The sequence below is a fragment of the Eulemur rufifrons genome, chromosome 7 (assembly GCF_041146395.1).
Source record: "Eulemur rufifrons isolate Redbay chromosome 7, OSU_ERuf_1, whole genome shotgun sequence".
In the NCBI taxonomy this organism is placed as follows: Eukaryota; Metazoa; Chordata; class Mammalia; order Primates; family Lemuridae; genus Eulemur; species Eulemur rufifrons.
Window position 1 is genome coordinate 170424435 of NC_090989.1, and position 27753 is coordinate 170452187.

Here is a 27753-nt window from a genome sequence, read left to right on the forward strand (position 1 = left end):
TTTCTCAGTCACAAGAGTTGTAGGTGGCTAGTGGCTACCATAGTGGGCAGCTCAGAATACTCGACATTTCCAGCACTGAAGAAAGTTCTTGCCTGGATAGTAGGGGTTCTAAAGGGAGCAGGGTGTGGTTGTTTCTCTTCCCTTTCTAGAAGCCATCCTTCGAACCGTCTCTTGGTTCATCACACTCACTTTCTCTGGATTCAGGCCTCGTGGCCCCTGCTGATTATTCCAAGCCTCTCACTCGACCTGACATAATCCTTCCATAAGCTTCTCTTCCTCGGGGGCGATGGGGGAGGGTCCTCTCCCTGACACTAGATTAGATGGAGCACCCTCATTCTAGGCTTCTCCTCTCAGAACACTCATCACTTTCCTTAAAATTGTTTACAATTAATTTGCTTCACGAGACTGAGGGGCGGTAGACTCTGGAGCCAAAGGGCCTGAATTTGGATTCCATCTCTATCTCTGGCTTGCCACGCAAACTCGGAACAGATCATCAGCATCTCTGGGCCTCATACTCCTCTTCTGTAAAATGGATGCAAATAGTACCACCTCACAGGGTTGTTAGGAAAATTTAATGAGTTGGTAGCTACAATGCGCTTTGAAGAACACCCAGCAGGTAGTCTATGCTGCACAAATGTTAGCAAAAATAAGTAAGTAAAAAGCACAAACACCTTCAAAGGCAGTACTGCTTTGACATTCTGCCCTGTACATCACGTCTCTTGCCTTGGGACAACGTTTGACCTAAAATAAACGCTCAATACATACTTGTTGAAATGAAGTATATACGAACAAAAGCGCTTGCTTTAAAACTCCACCACCAGAAATTTAGCCAATAGTTATAATAGTGCATCAAGATAGTTGCACAAGGATGCTCACTGGAGCACTGTTTATAACACCACCACCAAAAAAGCGGAGGGGGGAGATGAGGCAGGGGACCATCCTAAATGTCCACCCACAAGGGGCTGGGTTAAATAAATTATGTATATTCATACAGCAGAATACTGTGCAGCATTTTAAAAGAATAAAGTGGAACTGTATCAGGTAATGTGGAAAGATCTCCAAGGTATGGTAAGTGCCAAGGGCAAGAATAGAGGGAAATATATAAGAATACTTATGTATACACTGTTTATACATAAGTTTTATGAACATTCACACTAGATTCTTTAACAATGGTTACCTATAGGGAAAAGGAAGTGATTTGGACTTAGATATTTTCAAGTTCTTTACTATAAGAATTATTCCGTCATGTACACTTAACTATTTTTATTAAAAATTTTAAAGGGTCTTGCTTTAAAGAGTGCTTTGTGTCATGGTAGTACACTTTTCCTTATAGGAACCAATAGAGGCCAAAAGAAAGAAATTTGAAGAGGGGAAAAAAGATGTGAAAAAAGAGTACCTCGAAGTAAATGCAGTTTACTGACAAATCTGCTGATTTCCTGACTAATAGCGGGGGAGGGAATCCAGTAGGGTGGCAATTTCGGACTGTGTGCGTGTAAATACAAGAGCTAATGCTGATTGAGAGCTTACATGTGTCAGACACTCTGCTAAACCCTTTCCAATTATTGTCTCATTTAGTCCTACCTCTGAGGAAGCACTATTACTATCCTCATTTTACCGAAGGGAAAATGGAGATACGGAGCATTAAGTAACTTGCCGGAGGGCGCACAGCTCAATAGCAGAGGGGCCGAGAATCAGACTCAGGCAGTGTGACAGCAGAGGCTGCGTGCTCGTCAGTGCCCACCAACAGACAGCAGCCACCGTCAAGGGACTAGGGGAGAGCGGGGGCCAAACACAGAGGAATCTTTCTAAAGACCTCTCCAGCCCTATTCCTATGACGGTATCTGGCATTTAATGAAAAGTCCATTTTGCACTCAGCTTATAAGAGTCAACATAATATGCTCCACTTGGTTCCAAGAAATTATGAGCCATCTCCTATGGTAGGGGAAATTTCCCTGCTAAAAGGTCAAAGGCTGAAGAACACTGTACAGTCAAATGGATTAAAAGTAGAAAGGATTCATCTCGAGCATAAGAAAATTTAAACTCCAAAATGACCAAGTAACATTCACAAAACCATCGTTTTATATAAGACAGACATTTTCTGAAAAACGTTTCCCGATAGCTACAACACACCAGGAACTTAAAGTACTAATGGGTTATTTTCCATAATTTTATAGTTACATCCAAGATATTCTTCTTGGGGTTTTCAGGAAATCCAAGAGACAAACTGAGCTGGGTTTGGTTCCTGCTCTAGTATTCTAGAACTGGCTGTACAACCTTGGAAAAGTTATTTTAATGCCTCTTGGCCTGAGCACCCCCATCTAAAAATTTGGTGATGATAATAACTACCTCTGTCACAATGATAAAATTAAACAAGAAAAAGAACAGACTCATTTATCACATAAACATCGGAGTTAAGTGAGTTTATTTTCCATCTCCCACGTTAATCACAAGCTTTTCCTATCCAACCCAATACTCTTTTGCTTTGTATTATACAACCACTCCCACCCTAACCTCTCTAAAAATGCAAATGAATGTTTTGCGTATCAGGGGACTCAAGCTTCCCAGATGGGCATAATATTAATAACTGATTTCAGATAAAGACAATTCACTCTCTGTAAACCAAAGAGGACTCAATTCACATGAACAACATGTGAAGATAACATGTTGACAGCATGTTGAAGAAACTCCTTGTACACGCCCTCAGCTCCCATCTCGCCGTACTCCTACACCTTAATCATTCTTGGACCCCCACCCAGCCCACCAGCAACCTAGTAATATCCCAATACATACTTTCAGGAAACTAAGCCCATTGATAATTGGGAATACTAAAAAAAAAAAATTCCTGAGCTCAAATGCAGGAATTTGATTAACATCTAAACACTGCCCAATGTATATTCACAATTTGGAAAAGAGCAGCAGGGACAAAGATAATAAGAGCGCCCTCCCTTCCAAAGAATATCACACCAGAAACTGCATACCCAAGATCCATCATCATCACTTGACGGTTAGCCACTGCCTGTAACCAGGGGCTATTATCATATCAAAGCTGTAATGTCTCTAATAAAGTAATAATCTACTTGGTATTTACCCTTTGTTTTTAGTCTAATCTTTAAACTGTCCCTGTGATTGTCTAATAAATCCAAATTTCAAGAGTTTATAAAGAGATATACATAAAAACTTGATCAAGTTAATAATGTAACCTAGTTAACAATATCTTACACCACTTCTGTCTCAAATAACAACACTCCCAAAAGCAGTCAAGCTATAATATTGTTTTCAGAAAATGTAACTTTTTTCTCCCTACATTTGGCTTTTCCCTGGCAATCTCTTTTGTGGGATCTCATCCTATGGATATATTTTCACCTGTGTGATAGGATGTACATCCATGTTATTTAATTCACCAGTGCTTTAACATATCAAAAATTGAAAATGACCCAAATGTTCATTCAGAGGGCAGTAGCTAAGTAAATTATGGTATGCCTACACAAAGGAATTATACAGCCATTAAAAAAGAAGAAAATAAGAAGTGCTTTGTTACTAAATTACAAAGACCTATTGAGACATACAGTTAAACGGAAAGAGCAAGGTACCAAACAGCATGTATTATATACCACCTTTTGTGTAAAACAGGCAAGAAATAACAACATATTTACCACATGTATATGTACACATGTGCACATGTATGTTTGTATTTATATAAACAAACTGCAGGAGAGTAATCAGAAACTAATGACATTGTAATAGTGAATTAGACTGGGCAAGTGGGAGACAGGCATCTGGAGATCACTTACTAAATATTTTAAAAATATTTTGCTTTATCAGCCATGTAAATTACTTTCTACTAAAAAAACATTAAAAACCAACCAAAAAAGGACATTCCATTTCTTAAAGACTAAAACAGCACTACTTATAGGGTCACATTTTGTGATGAACCATGATTCTTCCTCATCTTTCTAATACCATACGTGTCCATATTAAAAAACAATACACACACACACACTTTTAAATTGATAAATCAAAGGAGATAACTCCTAAAGAAAACCAAGAACTATTTTTAAAGAGGTCCACAAAGTCTTATTCCATATATTTTGTTACTATTAATCATATTAAGGTAAACTGCAATTTCCTGTTTTTGTTTAGGCCTCCCTAGTCCACAAAACATTTTTGCCTAGAAGGCTCTGGATTCTCTACAGTGCCCGGGCGAGAAGCATCCTCATGCCCCTGTGCAGGTAAGCTCACCTTCATAGGTCCCGACTTCCAGAAGAGTCCCACTTTGCTCGAGGTCCAAGAACTCCTTCACAGTCAGAAAGTTATAATCCACGCCAGGCACTTCTCCTTCTCGCGGGGATCGGGTTGTGCCTGCACCAGAAAAGACAAAGGTACGAGAAACCATCAGTCAACTAAAACAGGAAGTTCCACATCCAGGTGTAATTAAAATAACCTGTTCAGTAAGCTGGCGTTCCTAAGAATCTGCCAATTTAGCTGTCCAGACAGGGACACAGTGAAAGCCATTTCTTTCTAATTAGAATAGCATCCTCACTTCCACGCTCCAGTGCCTGGGACATCAAATGAAAGAGAAAACCAAGCACAGATCAGGTAATCTAGAGAGAGTTTTACCATTTTTGAAAATGCACTGAATAAAAAAGGTGAAGTGGATTTTATACAGACAACAGTCATAATCAGCAGCTTTTAGGACTCCAGTAAATACTAAAAAGTTATCCACCTTAAGCTCAGAGCCTAAGGGGTTTATATTTTTATCACAGGTTTCAAAATTCTTGTGTTCCTCAATACCTCCAGCAAGTTCCGACGTAATAAGCCCTTTGAAGAAAATGACACCCACTGCATAAACACACCACTGGAGAAATGCAATTGCCCAAGATCTGTGGTTGGATATCTCCCAGGAATTAAAATGCTGCTGCTCCTCATGTAATTAATATGTTTGGTAAAAAGAGGCCACCCATGAGTTCTGAACAGAGAGAAAGGATGGTACATTTGCTAGAAAACACTCCCCCTGAATTTCAGGTTATCTTCTCAATGGCTAATAAATGTAACAATTCCTCTTTTGAAATAACAAAGAACCTCCAGAGTACAAAAGTCTCCCAGCTCAGGTGTGAGGCTGTGGGCTCATCATTTTAGCCCAATGTTAACCAAAAGTATAGAAGCCATGAGCAGAAGGTGGTTTACCCATAAACCAAAACAAGAAAGTAAACTAAGAAGCAAGTATGTCGTGCGTACCAGAAGCCTATGTTAAATATTATGGGAGATCAAAAAAAGAAACAAAATGTAATTTCTGCTCCTACATTCAAGTTGAGGGGTATGATCAACAGAGCTTAGTTTGCAAGGCATCATTACCAATGGTGGTGGTTTAAGGTCAACCTTTTCCTATATAATAAGGAAGGATTTTTTTCCCTATGCCTTGAATCTCTTTGTTGAACTTTAATGCAGTTAAATAACCAACTGCACATGCCTAGCAGCTCTCATGCCCCAGCACTGTGAAGTCTCAGATCATTTGCCCGTGGGTGTGACCATGTCCACACGTCTATGTTGGATATCCATAATTCTCAGGTCAAAAAACTCAGCACTTGCTGCGTGTACTTTACTCAGGCTGAATACATTTTGAAATGCACCCAATTTTTCTAATATTAATATCTAAAATCTGAGTCTTTTAAATAGCTGCAAATTATCCACAGCATGGTTATACTACACATGTTTGCTTCTCACACTCAGTATACTGGGGCTTTCTGGTTAAAGAAATCTGCTACTGTATTGTCCAAAAGTCTACTCTTATACTGTTTCCTAATTTGTTCCCATTTCTGCCTCCCCTGGCAGAGGATGACAAATCCCTGGAGGTAGTTCACAACTTTTAAATTTACATCCCAGGTGTCAGGCAGAGGAAACATAAAGACAGTATCATGTACTGTTGAAGAGCAGCGATCTGGAGTGGGAATAATGGGTTCATGGTCTGGCTCTCCAGTCTGTGTTCCTGGACCAGGAGTCCAAGCTTCCTCAGCTTCTGTTATTTCTCAGTGTCCTTGTTTGCACAACAGGGATAATAACAGTTCCTGACCCATAAGTTTGTTAAATGAGATAGTTAAATGAGATAATCCTTTTAGAGGGCTTAGCTCAATTATTGTTAGTAGATTTCACAGTTTATGTTATTGTTAGAACAGAACGAGTGGACAGATTCTTACAGTTCAAATCCCACTATAATAATCTGATATCATATACATACATACGTGTATGTATATACACATGTGTGTATATGTCATTATATATTGTATTTATTTAATAAATATTTACAGAGGTCCTAACACTTGCCAGGCACTAATCGAGGTACAAGGGAAACCCTGCTCTAATGGAATTTATATTTTCCTGTGAGACACTGAAAATAAATATGTATGTGAGTAAATAGAGCATATAATTTCAGGTAGAAATAATTCCTCAGTAGGCTAAAGGATTAGAGAGTATCAGAGCAATGTAGGTTAAAGGGTTAGAAAGTGTCTGGGAGGAAGGAAGCAAGGTGAGGAGCCGGGAAGCTTTTTAGATAGGCGATCAGGAAAAGCCTGGCTAATGCACAGCTGATGAGGACTGCGTCCAGGGCAGAGGGAAAGGCCAAAGGCTTTGATGAGGAACAGACTTGGCATGTTGGAGGAAGGGCAAAAGGCAAGTGTAATTGCAGCAGAGTGATGAAAAGAGGCTAGAAATGCGAATGAGAGGCCAGAGTATGTAGGCCACAGAAAGCACTTCATATTTTATTCCAAGGATGATGAGACATCATCCTTAGAATGGTTTTGAGCAAGGTGGCACCTTGATTTGATTTTCACGTTTAAAAGATCTTTGGCTTTATGGAGAACAGGCTGTGGGCACGGTAGGGCAGGAGGTGGGCAAGAAGAGAAGCAAGAGGACCCGTTAGGTGGCTATGACAGTGTCCAGGTGAGGGTTCCTCAGGGTGTGGATGAGAATAGTAGGACGGGAGTGGTAACAAGGGGTCAGGTTTCTATTACAAAACATGAATATTTTAAATAGCTGTAACACAGTCCATAGGATAGGTGTATAAAGGTATGTCAACTCATCACACCACACTAGGTCTATATTTTCAAGACAGAACTAACAAAACTTGCATGATGGACTGGATGTAGTATGTAAGGAAGACAGAAGAACAAAGATGGAAATACTTATTGTTTGACTTGGGCAAATGGGTTGCACCATTCACAGAGATGGAGAAGACTGGGGAATAATTTGGGGGTGGGGAAAATCAAGAGTTTATTGTTGGACATGTTAAGTTTGAGATGCCTGTTAGATACCTAGGTGCAGGGAGCTGGAGGACAGCTGACCCGTTAAGTCTGAAGGTCAGAGTGGAGGGTGGAACATAAACTTAATAATACTAGGGGTGATCAATTGATGAGTAAACCAATGGCATTTGAAGGCAAGATAAAGAGAAGATCTAGGGAGAGAGTGTGGAGAAAGAAGCCAAGAAGTTTGGATTGAACACTAAGACCTTCCAACTTTGAGAAGCTGGGAAGAGGAGGCAGATCCTCAAAGGGGACTAGGACGCCACCACAGCCGGCAAGGCAGAGGCAAAGGAGGAGGGTGCGATGTCTTGGAGCCAAGTGAAAAAGCTGTTCAGCCAGCTACTTGTAAAACACAAATGGTCTACATCATACTGGGAAATTCCAGCACCGCGCAAGAATAGAATCTCTTTGAAACTTGCTGTGAGAGGATCTGTCCTAAATATGTTCTGTATGACAACTCTCATACACAGCCTCCATACCCAAGTTTCCACTAACTCAATCCATTAAAAAACAAATGAGGATAAAATAAAGCCAAACAAAAAAATTTGTTGGGTTTGCAAGTCTTCCTAAACCAGAAAATGTTGGATTTTTTTTCTCCCTCCGTAGTCATCGTATCTCTGCCATTTCTCTCAACCATGTTTTCAGATCCAATTTGTCAGATTTTCTACAAAGACAACAATCATCCCCGGGTCTTAGTTTCCTAAAACGATACAAAATAATCAAGAAGCTTTAAAAATGCTTGATTTCAGAGGAAAAATAAAACAAGCAGATACCATTTTCCCATGTAAGTAAAAATACTTAAAATGGCCTTTGGGCTGCAGGGGAAGGGGGTAGGTGGGTGGGTGGATGAGTCTCCACCCAAAAAAACCTTCGGGGTTTGTTACCCAGACAAAACCCTTCCACGCTGCAGGCTAGCAAGAAGTTTATTCCTGGTTATCCTCCGAGCAACCCGGCCTGGGTCTGAGCCAACCTGACCAGGCTCCATTCAGCAACGCTGGGGAGAAAAGGACCCAGGGAGGGGACCCCGCCTTCTCTTTTCTTGTAGCAGAATGACGGGCTGCCGGCTGGACACACGCCTGGCAGATGGCATTTCAAAGGGTTTTCAGGAGCCATCTGGGGTGGGTACAATTATTACAAACCACGCTTCTAACAAAGCCAGAAGGGTTACTTCCTGACAGAAGAAGAGTAAAACAAATTCTACCATGTTTCTCAGGGACAGCATATTAAGGAAAAAAAAAAAAAAAAAAGCCACTAGGCTGACAAACTGGAGTTTTCCTCAGCCTACAATACTGCCTTCTGTTTGTCTAGAAATTGGGCCAACAATATCCTGCAGTTATTAGCTTTAAGCTAATAAACACAGTGCCTCCCCCCGCCACCTTGCAAAAGAAAAAAAAAAAAAAAAAAAAAGATTGTCAAACACTGGGAAAAGAATAATAGCTTCCATTTCTTGGATGTTTATTTATGTCCCAGGCAAGATGTTAAACACTTAATCAATACTGTTGTATTCAATCTTCACAAGAAACACGGAAATAAGAATTACCACCACTCTCATCTTATTGGTGAGGAAGCTCAGACTCACAGAGGTAAAGTAACCTGCCCAAGGTCACCTAACAAGTAGGCTGGACATAGCCATAAGCTGAATGCAGTCTGCCTGCAGCATCCCTTGTTCTAAACCACTGTTGTCCAATAGAACTATGAGCCTTGACGGAAACATTCCGTATCTGTGCTGTCTAGCCACATGTGGCTATTGAAAAGTGGCCCGTGTGACTGAGAAACTAAATTTTAAATTTTATTTAATTTTAATTACTTTAAATTTAAATAGCCACAATGTGGCTAGTGGCAATGGGGTTGGGCCCATACAGCTCTAAACCATGAGACTATTTGAGTTGCTGCTTCACACTATGTTCAGTACCATGACCCAAAGCACTTTTCGCTCTCAACATAAAAATAAGAAGCATATATTAAACAAGACATCTTGAACTGATACAAGAAAACCTTCCTCTTAAAAAAAAAACTTGCCTGCTTTGGAAAGGATCTAGTCAAATTCTATGCTTTGTCCTAAAAATTCTATTTGTTTTCTATTGGCTATGGTCTCTTGGAAAAAAATCTTAGATATTTGTGGTAGCATGGTTTGTAGCAAACAAAATAAGACACATACAAAATCAATGTCCATGAATATGAGAATGATTGAATGAAATTTGGTCCGTCCACCCTCAGGAAAATGTCTTAGCTATGTAATAGTAAATGGTAAAGAATGATTAGATCTGTGTTCTGATACCAGAATGAATGCCTGTAATGTGTACTGAAGTGATACAAACAAGTTAGAGAATACGATATAAATAATCACTGCATTTCACTGAAAATTAGAAAAGGAGGCTCTATGTGTGTTGCATGTTTTATGACTTCATATTCACATAGTTCAACGGGTGGAATGATGCTAAGCCCTTAAAAGAGGTAACCTCAGGAAGGTGGCTTCAGAAATGAGAAGAGATGAAATGATCATTTCTTTCTTTAAATACCATATTCTGAATTGCTAAACTGTACCAATGGGCATGTAGTTGCTATGGCATTTTATAAACTGAATAAAATAATAAATTAAGAAATATTTTAACACCTGATTCTTAGGCATTTTACGCAAATATCTTCAATGTTAACTTAGTCCTTGCAAAAACATGCAAAGGAATGATAGGCTCCATACAAACAACATGTTCTGCGGTTTCCCATCTCATAATAAGCCAGCACCAAGGTCAATAACAGTTGCCTTTAGCTAGGAATAGGAATACACTACAAGTGGAGGAGAAAGTGGCACTATTTTTCCACTTGATTTTATATTTAAACCTCAAACTGCTCATCACTTAAATAGAGTCCTTTTAAAGTGTTGAAGTATCTGTAAGATTTGCACCAGAATAGTAAATACTATCAACTCTTTCCACCACTAGATCATAACTTAATTAATTTGAGCTATGCCCTACTGAATGTCTCAGAATGAATTAGCAATGCCCCTAAAGTTCGCCCAGTAAAGCTTAAGTGGCTACTTGCTTCTTATGCACATTTTATGGTTCATAAACTTTCAGTGTACCTGGCTTCAGTGATCCTGGCTGAGGAAATCAGAAAGTGACCTTCCTTATGATCAAACTCCACAAACCATAGCTAGAGAAAGGAAACTGGACTGGGAGCTCATCTTCCTTCCTTATTCTAGAGATTCTCTTGCAATATCCAGTGGAGGCAGCAAAAGCATCCTAGTGGTGAAACTCGGATGAGCCATTTCCTCCTGCTTCGTGTTCCCAACACCATCGGGTTTCAAGACAAGCCATCTATGTTGAGATCTCACTCAGCAACTGTCCACATGGTCTCAAGGCCAGATTGCTAATAAGGATATCATCACCGCACTAAGATTAAATTGTCAATACCCAGTGATAGCACCTGCTGTTAGATTAATCTAGGTCCTGCTTATCAAAATCTAACAGGAAGGACTTCAAAAAATTAGAGTCACTGCAACTACCTCTATGTTAAAGACAGATAGATCATCATTTTCTACTGTAACACAATCATCTGCATTTGGTATGTATCCAGGATAGCCTCATGCTCTTCTTTCTTTAGCTGATGGAGAGGGTGCACAGTAGCATGTGCTGGCCTCCCAAATTCACTCAGCTACCTACCTCTTACAAAATTTTTGCCATTATCTGAGGGCCTGCAGTACTATTCACTTAACATCTTACTAAACTGCTTAAAAAGAAATTAAATATAGTCATGTAAAGAGGAAATACTTAACTGTCAAATACCTATTAGAATGGCTTAAAAATTTTTTCACAACACCAAATGCTGGCAAAAATATGGAGCAATCAGACCTCTCATACCTTGTTGGTAAGAACACAAAATGGTACAACCACTTGGGAAAAGAGTTTGGCAGTTGGTTTAAAAAAAACATAAATTTATCAGACGACTTAATCACACTTCTATATATACATGCCCCTGAGAAATGAAAATTTACATTCACACAAAACCCTGTACACAAATGTTTATAATAGCTTTATGCATAATGATCCCCAAATGGGGAGAAAAACCCAAATGCAGTTCAACTGGTGAATGGATAAATGGTGGTACGTCCCTACAAGAACTACCACTCGGCAAAACTACAGGTACACCACAACATGGACAAATCTCAAATACACTATGTAAAGCGAAAGAAAAGCCAGACTCCAAAGGCTACCATTTGTGCGATATTCTACAGGAGGCAAAACTACCATAGGGAAGGAGAATCAAGCAGTGGCTGCCAGGCATGGGGGGTAGGAGTTGACTACAAAGAGGCAGCACGAGAGAGCTGAGAGAAGAGACAGAACCGTTCTGTATTCTGATGGTGGTAGTGGCTGAACCACTATGCCTTTGCCAAAACCCATAGCACAGACCACAAATGGTGAATTTTACTATTTATAATTTATTTTAAAAAAGGCAACATTTAGTATTATCTCAAATGTAGAATCAGTTTGGTCCTGTCATAAATAGTCACTAAAAATAAACGCAACAAAAATAAAATAAAGCCATTTCATTTTTTCTGGAGCCTAGGGCTCTGAACTTGAGGTCTGATTTCTCTTATTATTACAAAGGGAGTTAAATATTAGAAAGGTATTAGAGACCTATTAGGACCACATTGATTCTTTCTCCTTAACATAATTATAAGGATTTGTCTTAGTCAGTTTGGGCTGCTATAACAGAATACCATAGACTGTGTGGCTTAAACAGCATCATTTATTGCTCACAGTTCTGGATGCTGGGAAGTCCAAGATCAAGGTTTTGGCAGATTTATGTCTGGTGGGGGCCCTCTCCCTGGTTTGCCGATAACTGCCTTTTTTGATGTCTCCTCACATGGGAGAAAGTGAGAGCTCTCATGTCTCTTCCTCTTTTTACAGGGGCATTAATTCCATCCTCAGGGATCTACTTGACCCTAATTACTTCCCAAAGGACCTACCTCCAAATACCACCACAGTGGGGATCAGGGATGCAGAGGTGAGAGAGAGAAGGGTGTGCTGACGTGGAAACAACTCCAATGGGATGAGGAGAGTTGTGCAAGGTGGTCACGGTGCCATGGAAGGGGTTGAAAGAAATCTGTGTCTCAGTCTCATATTACTTGGGGGAGGCGGAGAGAATAGGAAAAAACCAGTGGAGAGAAGGGGTGAAAATCCATTATACTGGTAGTCCCAGACATGACAGTTCTGTGGACTCAGAACAGTCACAGGAACAGATGTGACTCAAACTGCTAGTTGGTGTCACTGAGCAACACAGACACACACACCCACACACCCACGAGTGCTGTGCCTCCCGCAGAACAAAGCTGAAAAGGTAAGGTCCTTGTCTTCAAAGAGCTTGGAATCTGCTTGCATCTGTGTCGAATCTGAATTGATGCCTCATTGTAAATGGGAAAGAAACATAAAGGGACTTGACTGATTATCATCCCTACAGCACATGATAAAATAAACAGGAATAGAGGTCAACCTAATCCTAGTGGATAAGGGGAAGTTGCTGAGATATTTAATGCTCCACATGTGGTTGATCAACAAATCACTCCTTTCCTTTACGTCACAAGGAAGCCCCGCAAGGAAGTATGGAGACTCAGGGTACCATAAATGGATCCTGTCTGGGAGCACCATTTGGACTAATGGGGTATTCTCTCTCTCTCTCTCCAAACCTCCCGACCATGATTACAAAGACCACAAGCAGTAGCCTCATTTTGTCTACCCCAAATCTTAACATAGAATAGCCAGTAATTATGTCTGAAATGGAATATTGCCAAGGGGTTCAACAGCAGGTGTGTAAAGACAATTATTTCATTCCAGCCACAGCTCCCAGGCTTGGCATCAGCGGACACTCCCAGGTTCCATCTTGCATATAGGAACATTGTGTGATAAAGGCACAGGAATCTCATTCATAAGTCATACCTAAAACACTTGAAATAAATAAGGACTTGGCATTTATTCCACTGTGCTGATGATTTAGGAGAGTGGTCCAGACATCAGAGATGGAAAGCATCCGATCTGGTTTTCATGATCCTATTTCTAGCTTCTCTCTCCACAACTGTGACTTGGGATGAAGGGAAAAAGGAAGTTTTAAGTGCCGAATTTATGTAGTTCAACAGGAACTATTCAAACTGTCCATATGTTCCTTTCACGGAGACCAGTTGCCTTCAGTGAAGTATGAACATGTTATCTTTCAAGGAGATGCACATTATGTCAAGGAAAAATGTGGACCCTGCAGACTATTGAGTGAATCACATCGTGATACAAAGGGAAGGTATACATTTGCCTACGGCAAGCAAATGGCTCCCAACAATAAACAAAGGCAGCCGCTCAAAAGGAAGGAGTTGGTATAAGAAGAACCAGTCTTGTTCTAGCTCTGCCACTAAATTATGTGACTTACCTTAGGCAATTCTTTTTTATGCAACCAATGTCCTTATCTATCCATAAGATAGAAAGGGTAACCGCTGCTCTCACTGTATCACAGAATGATTGTGAGATACAAATCAACTCATGTGCAAGGACACAAATCCCTCAGCAAATTTAAGGCATGTAAAAATCATGTTCGTTAAAACATCTGTTTTTAGGCCAATATTTACACTTTATATGATTTATCTCATTTAATCCTTGCAACAGCCCTATAGAGTAGTAGGTAATACTATCCTCACATCACAGATGAAAAAATGTGCACAAAGAATTAAATGATTTGCCAAAAATTACACAGCTGGTAAGCGACAGGGCCAGGATTTGAATCCAGGTTTTTACTGCCACAGAGCAGTGAGAGCTTCTGCACACAAAGGAGACACTGGGGTGGAGGTGTGAGGACAAACAGGTGGCGGGGGCGGGCAGCTGAGTTTCCACAGCTGTTCAGCCGAAGTTGAATAAATCAGCACTGTTCTCAGCAAGGAAAAGGGAGAGCTGACGGAATGGAGGGTGGAGGAGCAGAAAGCGGGTAAGGCCCTCCCCCATAGCCGCCTTGATCCCAAACCTAAGCTCTCAGGAACTACGTCTTACTGTCTCTTAACCAGAATACTGAGATAATTGGAGCAGAAATCACTCAATAGGAAAGCAAAGTAATAACCTGATCCTGAATATTACCCATTCTTCCTCTTTATGTGGGGAAGAGAACTCTGACATGTATAAACTCGTGGAAACCCTACATTCATTAAAAAACAGGAATGTGAAAATTCTCAGGCTGTCATTGATTCATTTCAAACAGTATTTAAAAGCATTCAGGAAAGAAAGGATAAGAATCTTCAACATTAGATACATGCTTATCAGAAATCAACTTCTGAGGATTACCTTGATGCATTTTTGTTCCAAGACGAGCACAGGAAATCAGTAATGGCATAGCCCAGCACTAAAGGTTATCTATGATAAAAGGGGATTAGAGCAAATAGACTTCCTCCATTATAACAAGTAATACTTTAATTTTCTCTGAATCAATTATAGCAATTGTTTGCATAAAATGGAATGAACTAATTCCAACGATTTCAACCAGATAATTTTCAGAAGCATGTTAAAGAAAATGATTATTTTGGTGAAAAGTTGTGATTAATTAAAAATATCAAGTTTCCACAAATTAGGTGATTTTGTATGCTCAGCAGTGAATGCTGAATGTTTCTAATATTTGACAATTTTTTCTTAGTTAAAAAAAATTGGGAGTGACTGCTAGTGGCTACATGGTTTCTTTTGGGAATAATGAAAATGTTCTAAGATTAGATAGTTGCAATGGTTGTGCAGTTCTACAACTACAATAAAACCCAATGAATTGTATACTTTAAAGGGGTGAATTTCATGGTGTGTAAATTGTGCATCAATAAAGCTGTTAAAAATAATATTACACTATACAGACGCAGAGATAGGTACAAAGTGGCCTCTGCTCTCACGGATATTATAATGTAGCAGAGGAGCTGTTACATTTCCATAAATAATAATACATAGCATAATTCATTCCTCATCAGTTTAACAGCTGCTTGCATTAGTCCTCCCAATATAAGAAACCAGAGCAAGTGTGAGATCAGAAATCACTAACCATGTTATCTCATTCTCCTAAAAATTGCAGGGATTTAGAGTTCTTCCAGAATGGCAATATAGGAAAATTATTAAAACATCTAAAACCAGACTTGGTGAGTTCAAATCTCAGCTCTGGTATTTACAAACTGTGCAACCATTGCCAAGTCAAACATTGTGGGCCTTGGTTTCCTCATCTCTAAAATGGGAACAATAACAACACATGCCTCACAACCTCATGACATTGTGTGAGGATTACATAAGACGACACATGTGAAATGCTTAGCCTGGGCGTAAGATGCAATCAATAAACGTCAGACATAACAACAAGACCACATGCCCATCACCACCACCACAATGTACGCTGTGCTTTTAAAGGGCAATGGTTATGGAAAAAGGAAAAGAACCTCACTATTGATCATTTACTACAGGGCCAACAAAGAACACAGGCTTTCCATATGTAATGCCTAATTTAATTTTTCCAAGAGGGATATATTTTTCCTCCTATTTAACAAAATTTTCCATCCTTAATCACCATTTTTCAAAATCTCTCACAAAAATGTACGCAACTCCTGACCACAACTCTTTGGATCATTTTTCAATAAGAAATCACAAAGTCAACATATTCTGTAAGTAACATCATTTTGGTTCATCGTTTGTCATTAAGCACTTACATCTATCCATAAGAAAATGCCTATTTATTGGAATATAATGTCTAAATTTGAGGACCTCAATTGCCCTAATTCCATATTAACCATGTTATTCTTCACATGATCAAATTTTTCTAATTGCATGAATGTAATATTTATTTATTAAATAAATACCATACAACTGGATATATAGAGAAAAATCAGTTTACATCTAATACCAAGACAGAGCAATTCAAGCACGGTTAGTGGCTCCTGCTTGTAGTCCCAGCTACTCGGGAGCAGGGGTGGGAAAGTCACTTGAGCCCAGGAATTCAAGGCCAGCCTGGGCAACATGGTGAGACCCCATCTCTCAAACATAAAATAAATAAAATATAAAATAAGAGTAATTCAAAATGGATACAAGAAAAAAGGAATTTATGCTGACATAATACATACATTGGTTTCCAGTCGACCTAGGCATGATAGTTCTTGAAGCCTTCTCAAGTGTATAGAGCCAAATATTCATGAACATGTAAATTTTATTTTGGTCCCATCATGTATACATACTGCTGTGTCAAAGTAAACAAAAGGGAATACTGTGTAGAGTGGGATATAACATGCTGAAAGAATAAAGAAGAGTTGGGTACAACATTAAACCTATACCAAAGAAAGGTGTACTACATGTGTATGGCCTTTATAGTATAAAAGAAAACACAGTAGGAATAGTAAAATTGCTACCCAAACAGAAGTGTAGAGTTGAAGAAGTGCTACAGAGTGAACAGCGTAAAAACTGAGTATTTCTCTTCATTTTCTAACACGTGCTTTTTTTCCCCCTCTTATTTATACTGGCATTTACCTTGAAAAGGCTTTAGAGTTGGCACCAAAAACTCTTAACATTCAAAAAGCATCTCATGAGCAAAGACGGAGAAACACGAGCATGCGAACATCACATAAAGGTGGGTTCCCAGGCAGCTGAATTCACTCTTGGGACTCTGCTGTGGTTCATAACCCACTTACGTTTTTCCCCCATAAATGATAACATCAGCAGATTCCCAGAAAACTGAATTACAGCCTTGACTCCCTGCCCCCATCCATTACCTTATCTAATGCTCGCCAATGATATCTGTAACTATAAATCACAGTCCAAAAATACATGGACTTGGAAGGACTGCAAAATGATCTGGACCTCGCCGATTAACTGTTATTGCCCTCATTTCAATTAGTTCTTGTCTCAATGAGCAATTATATTCTCACATTATGTAGTACTTCCCTGGCCACAACTAGAGGTCATTTTATATTATAGACTACACTCTCTAGATAGATGAGTCAAATAAATTACTATTTTTCACTCTTGTTGTTAAGTCAAATTAGGTAGCTTTTAGAAGTGAATTTTTTTTTTTTTAAACCCCAATTACTAATGCTTCTAAACATTTGTATGGAAAATGTAGGCAGTGTAGAACAGAAGCCTGTGCTGATAAACCAAAATTCTGATCCTCATCTACACTGACTTTTAAAAAAGTTCTCTCATCAGAATACTATATGAGGTATCAAAGGTATTATCAGAAAATTAGTGGCCAGTTTTTAAAAAAATAAAATCAAGCAGAAGTCTTTATTATTATACGTTACTTTGAATAATTATTACATAAAGACAATAAATTCTTCAATAGATTCTAATAGAAATTGGTCCTTTTCAAATACAATTTATTTCAGAAATGTCAGGTGACTGGTTTGCCTTCTAAGATGGTCACATCATTTAAGCCTCCAGGATTCTCATTAACCCAGGAATGCAAATTATGCACTTGTCATCTATACAATTTGACTTAATGTGAGTCCAGATAAAATCCAATCAATGGTCAAATCGATTCATTAAAAGGTAATGGATACCTTTGTTGGGACATGTAAATAATCTGCTCTTAGAAAAAAAAATTGGGAGTTTTGTGTTCTGTTTCACACTTATTAATTAAATGTCATATCACGCGATGTGCACTCGTTCTCACTCTTGGGTCTCATCTGATTCTTTATCCTTGTCAAAAGCACCTGCTGACCAAGGGCAAAGAGAGGGCAAAGGCAATCTTCATTTCCTCACTGGGCAGCAGGGTAGAACTGCCATTAGCTCCCCGTCAGCCGGTGAGGACCTGGTGATGTGACAGATGATCCTGGAGCTCTTACAAGAAGTTTTCACCAAACACCTGCCTCTTAACCTATTTACCTAGCAGTGATGCTCTCATCTTCTGGGAAACCCACATTTTTGCCCAGAGGGAAGTAAAGAGTCAAAAATCTTTAACAAATCTAGAAGCTACTGCCGTTGCCCTCCATGGGCTCAGCTTTTCAAAACAAAACAGAACAAAAAGGTATTTAAATGAATCAGCTGAGAAATCCAGAGAGCTTCTAATCTCCACATGTAATATATATTACTACATCTGAGAAGAGTAATAAGAAATTAAAGTTGGTAATTTTAAAAGTTAACCACTTCACAAAATGTTACATAAGAAATATTTTTTGTTTGTTTTACATAGGTAAAACAGAAAACGAGACATCTAAGAAAAAAGAAGTGGCTTTCCAAGTGCTTAAATGAACACCAACCAATGTCAGTTAATGATATTTATACCAAAAGCATGCCAAGGAAAATATAAAATTGCAAAGTAGGACCTGGTCAAATTTTTTTTTTTTTTTCTGGTCAAATTTTTGATAGAAGTCTCTTATTTCTCTTTTCAGACATAAAAAGCATATGCTGTAGGAAATGTAGAATCTGGCCAGGCATGTTGGCTCACGCCTGTCATCCTAGCACACTGGGAGGCTGAGGCAGGAGGATCGCTTGAGGTTAAGAGTTCAACACCAGCCTGAGCAAGAGTGAGACCCCGTCTCTCCTAAAAATAGAAAAAACTAGCTGGGCGTGGTGGAGTGTGCCTGTAGTACCTACCTACTTGGGAGGCTGAGGCAGGAGGATCACTTGAGCCCAGGAGTTGGAGATTGCAGTGAACTATGATGACAGCACTGTGCTCTAGCACAGGTGACAGAGCAAGACTCTGCCTTTATTAAGAAAAAAAGAAGTGTAATCATAAGCCAGGTGCAGTGGCACACGCCTGTAGTCCCAGCCACTTGGGAGGCTGGGGCAAGAGGATCACTTGAGCCCAAGAATTCAAGTCCAGATTAGACAACATAGCAAGACTCTGTATTTACCAAGAACATAACAATAGTAATAAAAAAAAATAGCAGGTATTCAATTAATAATAGAGGTCTATTATTATCGCCATTGCCACAAAATATTTATGAAGCACTTACTCTATGTCAGGCACAGTGAGAGTACTTTACATTTTTTTTCCCCTTAAAATCTCATGAAAACCATGAGCACAATACTAATAATGCCCACTTCTCAAATGAGAAAATGGAGAATTTGGAAAGAATATGTTATTTGCCACCTCTATAAGTGGGCTAAACTGGGATTAAAGCCCAGGATTTCCTGATTCTGAAGGCTAAGCTCTAAAGTTTTATACCACATGGCTTCGTGTCTCATTCTGCATCAGCCATGTTGGCCTTCTTGTTCCTAGAACACTGCAGGGAGAATCCTGCCTCAGGGCCTTTACACTTGCTATGTTTCATAAGACAGCCTCATGGTTGCTCCCAAACCTCCTTCAAGAATTTGTTCAAATGTCACCTTCTTGGTAAAGGTTCCCTAATGCTTTATTTTAAATGGCAACCTCCTCCTCCCACTCCTGAAATACCTCTCCTGCTTTATTTTTCTCCTTAGTGCATATCTGTGCTGGTTATTAAAGTCTCCTGGCTCCAAATCTACCTGTCAATGCTCAGCTCTGTGATGCTGAAGTTAGGAGTTACCAACTGTATTTCCCAGGATTCTCGTGCAATCAGGAAAAATTGAGGGAGACGAGAAGCAGGAGGAGAGGAGGTGGGATTTGCTACTTCCTGTCTGTCTGTTGCTCCTGTCAGTACACCCCCAGCAGAGGCCCTTCGCCCTGGCGGTAGCTCCCCAGAACCAGCCTCATGGCACCCCAAGAGGGAACAGTGCCGCCTCCTCAGACACCTGAGCTCTCAGCTACAAGGGTTCCCCCTCTGAACCCTCAGAGACAGACAACTCCAACTCTTCATTTTGATCCTCCACCCGAAGCGTGCAAGCTGCTTCCTGAACTTCTTCCGTTGTGTGATCTTGGAGCTCTCCTTCTGCTTTTTCAGACCTCCAAGGCCTGGACTCTGAATGATACACTTAACATGTATATAATTTTAGATTTATAAACATTTAGAAACTAATCTTTCCACACTAGCATGTAAGCTCCACCAGAACAGAGGGTTTGTCTGTCCTGTTACCGCTGAAGCCCTGAGCACCTGGAATGGTATCTGGTCCATGGTAGGTGCTGAAGAATGTATCCCTCTAGTTAGTAGCTTAAAACTAACTGGAAGCCATTGTCTAGGTTCCAGCCTAAAGACTACCTTGTCCCCAAAGCCTTCCTTGACCCTGTCTATAGTAGGTTCCCCCCAATTTTCCCTTGCAGACCACTGTATGTTTCTTTCATAGAACTTTTCATGATCTGTAAAATTACTTTCTGTATCTGTATATTTATGTGTTATCTTTATTGTTCACCATAACATTAACACCATTAAGGATTAGGGTTGTGTCTACCCTACTGTAGCCTCAGTGACTAGCATGGGCTGGGCACACAGTAGTTGCAGTTATTTGTGGAAATGAAGGCACAGTAGGGCATGGATAACTTCACAAGAGAATGAGCCCTATGAATGGTTCATTGCTTTCCAGAATGAAAAGGTAGAATGAGATGGGAATCAGTGGGAGCCTGTACTCTGAACTCCTTGATGTGCCTTGGAATCCCAAATGGCTACTTGTTAAACCAGATTTTATCTGATAGACCAGACATTAAGTTATATTCATAAATTAAAATACTTCATAAACATCAATATTATAAACAATTAAAATCTGTATTGACATTCTCCATGATTTCAAAAAATATTTACTGAACACTTACTATGTATCAGGTATTGTTTAAAATGGAGGGATACAGGAAAAAAAAAAAAAACCACGAGTCTTGTCTTCATGGAGTTTATATTCTAATGAGCGGAGGTACAAACAAACTAATAAAGATATAATACATAACTCAATGTAAGGGAAGAAAGGTAGTAGAGAATTCTTGGTGGTAGAAGTAGATTTACAATTTTACATCATCAGGGAATGCTTAAATGAGAAAGTAAAATAGGCACAGAAGACTGAAGGCAACGAGCTTAGAAGCCATAAAGAAAACCTGAAAGGACGTTCTAGCATAGCACGCAACACCAAAAGTGAACACTCTGAGGCAGGAACCAGCTAGGTGTTAGAATCACTACTACAAGGAGCAGCGTGGGGTAAGAGTAAGATGTGAGATCAGAGACAGAACGGGACTTGACACTGCAGGGAGACAGGAGCAGCCATGAGGACTTCGGGTCTCAGGAGGAAGATGAGAAGCCAGTGGAGGGTTTTCATCACAGGAGTGTCATGCTCTGACTTACATTTTAAAAAGACCATTCCATCTACCAAATTGAGAATAAAGGCCACGATAAACTAGAGTAGAAAGAGGAACAGACAGGAGGTTATCACAGTAATCAAAGATGTAGATTGTAACTTCTTAATGGGAAGAATTTGTAACCTTGAATTTGTGTTGACCTTAGTGACTTGCTCCACCGAGAGAATATGGCAGAAGTGATGCTGTGTTACTTCCGTGCCTAAGTCAGAGGAATATTTGAAGCTTCTCCTTTGGTCCCTTGGCACACCGACTCTTGGAACATAACTGCTATGCAGGGAGGAAGCTGGAGAGACCCGTGTCGAGAGGAACCGAGGGTCCCAGTCAGCACAACTTTGCAGCAACATGGGTTGGCTATCTTAGAAGTGGACTGGCTAGCTTCACTTGAACTACCTTTCCTACTCTTCCTGGAACAGACACAAGCCACCCCGCTGAGCCCTAGTCAAATGGCAGATTCATGAACAAAATAAATGCTTGTTATTGCTTCAAGCCACTAAGTTTTGGAGTGGTTTGTGACACAGCAAGAGATAACAATACCAGAATTCATGAAGGATCAGACCAGCCATAAGGGAAAAAAGAAAAGTTCCTAAGCACTTATTTGGAAGATCCTATATTAATATGGTTAAGAACTTGGAGTTTCAGAGTTAGAAAGACTGATAGTTGAACACAGCTACACCACTTAACAGGTGACACTTGGCAAATTAATGTTGTAAACCTCAGTTCCCTCATCTGTAATTGGGAATAATAATAGGGCCTACTTTCTTGAGATGTTGTGAGGTTACGTTGAGATAATGTATGTAAAATGCTTTGCCCTGTGCCTGACACTCAATGAGTATTCAAAAAAAGAAAAAAGTGAGCTATTAATAGGATTGATTTTTCACCTTTTAAAAAATGGAACCATACCATTAAACCTTCTCAAAACCTTCGGTGGCATGACTTCCTAATTTCCATTATATGAAGACTCCAGACGCAAAGAGTTGGTCCCAGGAGAAACAAGATCCACAGCTGACTACATCTTCAACACATCAATGATGTTTATTAAGATGTCATATGATTATCTGCAAACTACCTTCCAGAAGACTCTTGTGAGTGGTGAAGCATGGTAGTCATGGAAGGAGCTATTGATACATTGTACCAACCCTCAGCATAATGTTCTTCCAAAATTTTAACATCATCACATCTAGTTTGACAAAGACTTTAGCCAACTCAGTGGAGAGCAAACTATTGTGCCACCAATTTATGAGATTCTGCAAATTCAGGGGGGAAAGGGCATGATTTTGTCACTCTACCCAAAACTTTGCTGCTGACAATTAGTGCAAACTCCATTATAAAAGCCTATATGTGAGATGTAATATCTACCACTGAGAGTGGAAAAGATTTCCAACAGAAGGATCACTTTACCACTTTATTAACCTGAGCTTGATAACAGATCACTGTTTGAGATACTCACATCCCATTTCCACTTTATTACAGAGATTACACTGAATAGAGAGCTGATTTTAACAATAAAAGTCTCTCTGTGGCCTTTAGCCAGAAGCAATAAAATTTTGACCTAACAGCTACAGCAAAACAGAGAAACCTCCTGCCATATATCTCTATATTAAACAACCAGTCTTCAAGATGCATCGTTGGAAGGACAATGGAAAGAAAACCTACTTTAAAAACATCAATAGCCCACGATTTAGGAGCAAGTACAACAGATTTTTAGAATTGGTTTAATAAATAAATATATATGCCAACATGTCATTAGTTCGTGCAATACAGATTTCAGAAAACACTGACTTGAGCCCTATATTACTTACTGAATAAATATATAGTACAATGAATATTCATGAACAAGGAAAATTCACTATTTTAATGTAAATATGCATACCTGAGTTCCTGAGTGATTTAGTTTCCTATTGGGTGGTTGCTGGATGACAACACATGCTATACTCTTTATCATATGTTAATGAGTCATTTCAGGTACAAGAGCTTTATGAAAAGTCGAGTCTTATATTGAAAAGCATTAGAAAGTCATTACAGTCTCACAGGCAGAAAACATGTTTTTACAAAGAAGCCACCATTTCTCTGCTGATGCATAAACCAAAGATTTGTTATTTTAAAAACTTATAATGCATATTAACCTTACTGCTTATTTCAATGGGATTCGATATAACAGGGATGTGGTCCTCTCTCATTTCCATTATTCTTCTTTATAGCTACATGAGCTTACGGCAGTAGTGGGTTCTCAAACCTCTCTTTATTACAACAGAAAGGCAGCAACAGAGAGGAAATACCAGAGGAAGAAAAAACCCAAATAGAATTTTATGTCCTCCACTCTCACAATGGCCTTCACCAAGAGCAGTATTTTCTCCCACAGCATGGACTAAAAAAAAGTGTTACATTCTCAGCAATAATGAGATATGAGTCAAATAATGTTGAAAAGCACTAGGTTGAACCAAATTAAACAGAATTCTTTTTTTTTTTTTTTTTTTTGAGACAGAGTGTCGCTTTGTTGCCCTGGCTAGAGTGAGTGCTGTGGCATCAGCCTAGCTCACAGCAACCTCAAACTCCTAGGCTTAAGCGAGCCTACTGCCTCAGCCTCCCGAGTACCTGGGACTACAGGCATGCGCCACCATGCCTGGCTAATTTTTTCTATATATATTTTAGTTGGCCAGATAATTTCTTTCTATTTTTAGTAGAGACGGGGTCTCGCTCTTGCTCAGGCTGGTCTCGAACTCCTGACTCGAGCGATCCACCCACTTCGGCCTCCCAGAGTCCTAGGATTACAGGCGTGAGCCACCGCGCCCAGCCTAAACAGAATTCTTTACTGCAAAACTTATCAAAGATCTTTGATATCCAGACATTAATTGAGAGTTTCCAAAAGGATAAACTATGCTTTGTTTATCCAACTGTTTCTTCATGGATCATTTCACAGAGCTAGTGTTCCTCGGAACACACTTTGGGAAACACAAACAGACTGGTGCAGTTGGAGTACCCCTTTCCCTAATCCCATAGGTAGCTGACTCATATTTTTCAAGGGAATCCATATCAAGAAAAGATTCTTGTTCTTACCTTCTTCCCCACATAAAGCCAAGTTTAGGATGGAATCTCCCCTTGATATATGAGATGGGGCACACTCTCTAGACCCAGGAGACAACAGCAACAAATATAAATCTAATTACATCATTCACCTGTTTTAAGTCCTCCATGGCTTCCCAAAGTCTACAAGATAAAACACAAATTCAGTAGAATTTTTGAACGTTCTTCCAAAACCTGCTCATCTTTTCCTCCCCAGTGATAGCGGTCAGCACTCAGGACCCCAATTTGGGCATTTCCAGATCCCTACAACCCTCTCCAAAGTAAATGCTTCAAAGGCAGAGACGTCTTCGCTAATTTAGCTGTATGTGGCACATACTATGATTGTCTGCACTCAGAGACCTCACCCCTGTGATGCCTCTACCAGAAAACAATTTCTGCTGGGGTGGGGGTGGGAAGACCCCCATATGTTTTTTATAGACATCACTTCCTCAAGGAACTTGGCTTGATGCACAAAGCCTGGGCTGGGTATCATTACTACGGGTTCTCATGGCATTCATTCCTTTCCCACTCTCCACCGAAATGACCGGTCTACTTGTCCTTGTCTCCTCAACCAGAATCCATACTCCCTGAGGGCGAAAGATGGGATCTGGGCAGACACATCCTCTCTAGCAAAGAGTCTTTTACACCACAGTCAACCAGTAAAGTATGTGCAGTCTTAGTATGTATGATAATCCGTACTAGCCACTTAAATTATTCTTCAACCAAGGCAACACCACCACTTATCTCGAGAGTAGAAAATTCTACTTCCGATGCTAGGAATGTTTACTGGGGCAATGCTCTGGTCTATACAACTGGGAAGGTGCAAGAGAGGCTTAGTGGAGTCATTATAAACACCATTTAATGTGGGTAACCTTCATAATATGAGTGAGTTCAGAAATTTAAAAAAAGGAAAGGAAGGAGAGATGAAGTGGGGGAGGAAAGAGAAAAAAAAGACCACAAGAGAAAGAAGCAAGGTGAACGGTGGTGTTATTTCTCCATTTAGATGAACTTCTGTCCTGGAGTGACCATCAGATGGGAGGCTGTTCTCCCACTGGTCTTTTGTTCCACGTGCTTCTCAAAGTGAGCATCTTGCCCCACGGAGTGTTAGACATTGCACAAATTAAGAGAATTTCAAGGGAAATCTCGACCTTAAGCAATTTTGTTTGCCTTATGTGCTTGAAAACTGACCTATATATAAGTGAGAACTCAACCGCATAAGCATTCTAAGAAAGAATTCTCTCAGAATTGGAAAGAACTGGAAATAGTGGTTAGAACTGAAATACAAACACAAATTAGCCATAGGAATTAAAATATCGTTTCCATAATTTTGTATCATTCAAGATAACCAGCATAAATACTTCCAGAGTACAAGTCCCAGGAGCTCACACCACAGAGGACAGCTGCTGTCCTACCACTCCTGACACCGACAGAAATCCAAATTTAAAGATCACAAAAAACAGACCTTAAGGAACTAGTATCTATTCCAAAGCTAATGCTCAAAGAAACTATGAACAAGGAAGGGAGGACATGAGAAAGGGAAGGAAGGCAAAAAGGACAGAAGAAAGGAAAAAGGGAGGGAGGGAAGGAAAAATGAAGGAGAGGGGGAAAGGGAGAAGGAAGAAAGAAAAGTTGGTTTTAGTCTTTGAGAAAATTTGTTATTCCATAGCAACCTTTCACAGCTAACATTTCACTCTATACTCTCAAAGCACAACGGTTGGTATACAATGCAAATAGATAATACTATGCAAAATATCTGATGTGTTCTATCTGGAAACAATGGAGTGTCCTACAGGTTCCATGAGAAGAAAAAAAAAAAGTGCCACAGGTCAAGCAAAAGTATTCATTTCTAATCAAGCTCCTAAAATTGCTGTAAGAATTCTAGCAGATAATCGAAAGCAGCTCTTACACAGGGGTTGGCATTTCATGGGACTTACCTAATAAATGTCAGCCTCCAGTTCTAGTACCCTGCATTTGCTATAGAAAAGTGATAGGCATGTAGGGTGGACCGGACAGTCTTGTCAAATTCCCAAAGCAAATTTGGAGGTGTTTCAGCACATCATTCGATTCCACAGCTGCCCACACGAGAGCTGAGTGGGACCAGGTAAAATCGGGCTGTAGAAACAATGAACAAATGCAGCCCAGTTGGCAAAGCGTCAACATGCCCTATTCTGCTGCCCTGGTGGGTGAGTCTGAAAATACTGAACAATACTGAAGCGTGCAGACCTTAGCTGTAGAACCAAGACGAGCTAACCAAGAAATCACAACAGGTGGATATGTGATAAATAAGGCCACGCAGAATTCCTTGTGGTCACTCACATGCTAACTCTCTCAGCTCCGTGGGGCTCTCTCTGGAGGTCGGAGCACATCCATAAGGTTCTGGCCATGATCCAGAAATATGTAATAGGAAAACTGGCAAAGCTCCCAGCCCAGCCTACTAATGGTCTGCAAGCGGTGCACTCAAGCCACAGGCCTTGGAGGTGCAGCCTCATGTATCACTTCCAGAAACAATTATTTGACAATAGAGCTTCACCTGTGATACTTGCTAGACATCGTTCTCCTCTCCCCTCAGCTCCCCCTCCCTCAGTCAGAACAGTGAACACCTGCTTGGAACTGCATCCCCCAACTCAGATTTACACAGTCTCATCTCCCTGTAATGAGTCTGGGGTCCCTTCCTAGCGCACTGCCATCAATAAGCAAGATTCCCCAGACACTGCTATCCACTTGCCCTGACGTCAAAGCCACCTCATTTGTGGATAACCTTTCCAGAAGAATTCCAAGCCACCCCTCTATGGACAGACACATGCTGAGCAGAATACCTTCCTCCAATCTGTAACTTCACTTCAATATTACCCTCGCCAACCCCATCAACCCTCTGTACGTTTTTCTTTTCTCTCTGCTCCCTTAGAGTATCTATGACCAAGCGCATTATCTGCTGTACTGAGATAATCTGCAGAGAAACAACTGACTAACCTTTGGAATGCTTTTCAAATCTGTAGAACTACGATAACCACATGGCACCCAAAGATTTTCATTCTCACTCAGGAATCAACAGTAATCTGAGAAATGTTAAATATTCTGTTCAGAATGTTGAGTTTTCAAGTCCACTAACACAGCTTCTAAAAAGGTAAAATAAAACGACATCGTTGCTTTCACTGTGTGCTCCTGTCTGGAATAGCGCTATATTATCACTGGGGATTACCATCACATGGTATTTCAATTACAGTTACAG

At 40.0% G+C, this 27753-nt stretch overlaps 1 protein-coding gene across 12 annotated transcripts in view; it reads right to left on the bottom strand.

The window, feature by feature from the left end:
* The window catches only part of MAGI1 (membrane associated guanylate kinase, WW and PDZ domain containing 1), a 607075-nt gene that overhangs the window by 121457 nt on the left and 457865 nt on the right, over positions 1-27753 (bottom strand). For all 12 annotated transcript variants that reach the window (XM_069476028.1, XM_069476033.1, XM_069476032.1 and 9 more), the window contains exon 3: positions 4240-4359. In XM_069476028.1, coding sequence (XP_069332129.1) covers positions 4240-4359 — 120 coding nt within the window. The remainder of the gene's footprint in view (positions 1-4239; positions 4360-27753) is intronic.